General features: G+C 49.0%; 1 protein-coding gene across 1 annotated transcript in view; it reads left to right on the plus strand.

Annotated features, from left to right (window-relative positions):
* The window catches only part of LOC117959724 (metal transporter CNNM4), a 21,409-nt gene that overhangs the window by 6,284 nt on the left and 13,973 nt on the right, over positions 1-1,152 (plus strand). Inside the window, exon 3 of the mRNA XM_034897003.1 lies at positions 1,058-1,149. Coding sequence (XP_034752894.1) covers positions 1,058-1,149 — 92 coding nt within the window. The remainder of the gene's footprint in view (positions 1-1,057; positions 1,150-1,152) is intronic.

The following is a 1,152-nucleotide window of genomic DNA, read 5'->3' on the forward strand; positions in this document are numbered from 1 at the left end:
GAGTCCAAGTCTGAAGTCTCTGAGCTAGAGTCCAAGTCTGAAGTCTCTGAGCTAGAGTCCAAGTCTGAAGTCTCTGAGTTATAGTCCAAGTCTGAAATCTCTGAGCTAGAGTCCAAGTCTCCAGTCTCTGAGCTATAGTCCAAGTCTGAAGTCTCTGAGCTAGAGTCCAAGTCTCAAGTCTCTGAGCTAGAGTCCAAGTCTCAAGTCTCTGAGCTAGAGTCCAAGTCTCAAGTCTCTGAGCTAGAGTCCAAGTCTCATCTCAAGTCTCTGAGCTAGAGACAAAGTCTCATCTCAAGTCTCTGAGCTAGAGACAAAGTCTCATCTCAAGTCTCTGAGCGAGAGACCAAGTCTCTGAGCGAGAGTCCCAGTCAAGCCTCCAGTGTCTGAACTAGAATGCATATATTTTGCATTCTGCGCTTCTTTTTTGGGCCTTTGTGCGGTCGACATGTTTGTTGTTCTTTTTTCGCAGCAGATCCTCTATTTTTAAATCTCACAGCTCTACCTTGCTGTCAGCTGCTCTTCATGGCAGGGGACTGGAGCCGTTATGTAACTCTCTGCTCTCTGATGTCTGTTAGCACACCGGGCTGCAGACCTGCAGCCAGTGTGAGCAAACAAAAACGTTGCTATGGTTTTTAACGAGGATTAATCTGTTTCTCTTTCTTCTCAGCCCCCCCCCCCCTTCCTCTTTATCTCTGTGTTGGCAGGTCTTCCAGCTCTTCTCTCTGCAATGCTCTTAGTGCAGTCTGGGGCTATATTAAGGCACCGATCTGTCCTCCCAGCAGTCGGCGGGATAAATCCACTGAAGAGCAGCATCGCTGCAGCTCCGAAATAGAAAAACAACAAAGGATGTTTTCACTGGAGCCGAATGGGTTTGAAGCTGACGTTTAGGAAGCAGCAGCTTCAGTAAAACTTTGATGCTGCCCTACTTTTCCGACAGTTCTTTTCTTGGGGATATAAACTAATTTTTCAGCAGTGCACTCATGCATCCTGGTTGTAGTCCAACAGCTGATCTCTCTCTCTTCTCTCTCCCCCTCCCTCCCCCTGCGCTCCTCTCCAGGTAAATCCCACCTGGCCATCGTCCAGAAGGTGAACAACGAGGGGGAGGGCGACCCTTTCTACGAGGTGCTGGGATTGGTCACGCTGGAGGACGTC

Source organism: Etheostoma cragini, chromosome 16 (genome assembly GCF_013103735.1).
Source record: "Etheostoma cragini isolate CJK2018 chromosome 16, CSU_Ecrag_1.0, whole genome shotgun sequence".
Classification (NCBI taxonomy): Eukaryota; Metazoa; Chordata; class Actinopteri; order Perciformes; family Percidae; genus Etheostoma; species Etheostoma cragini.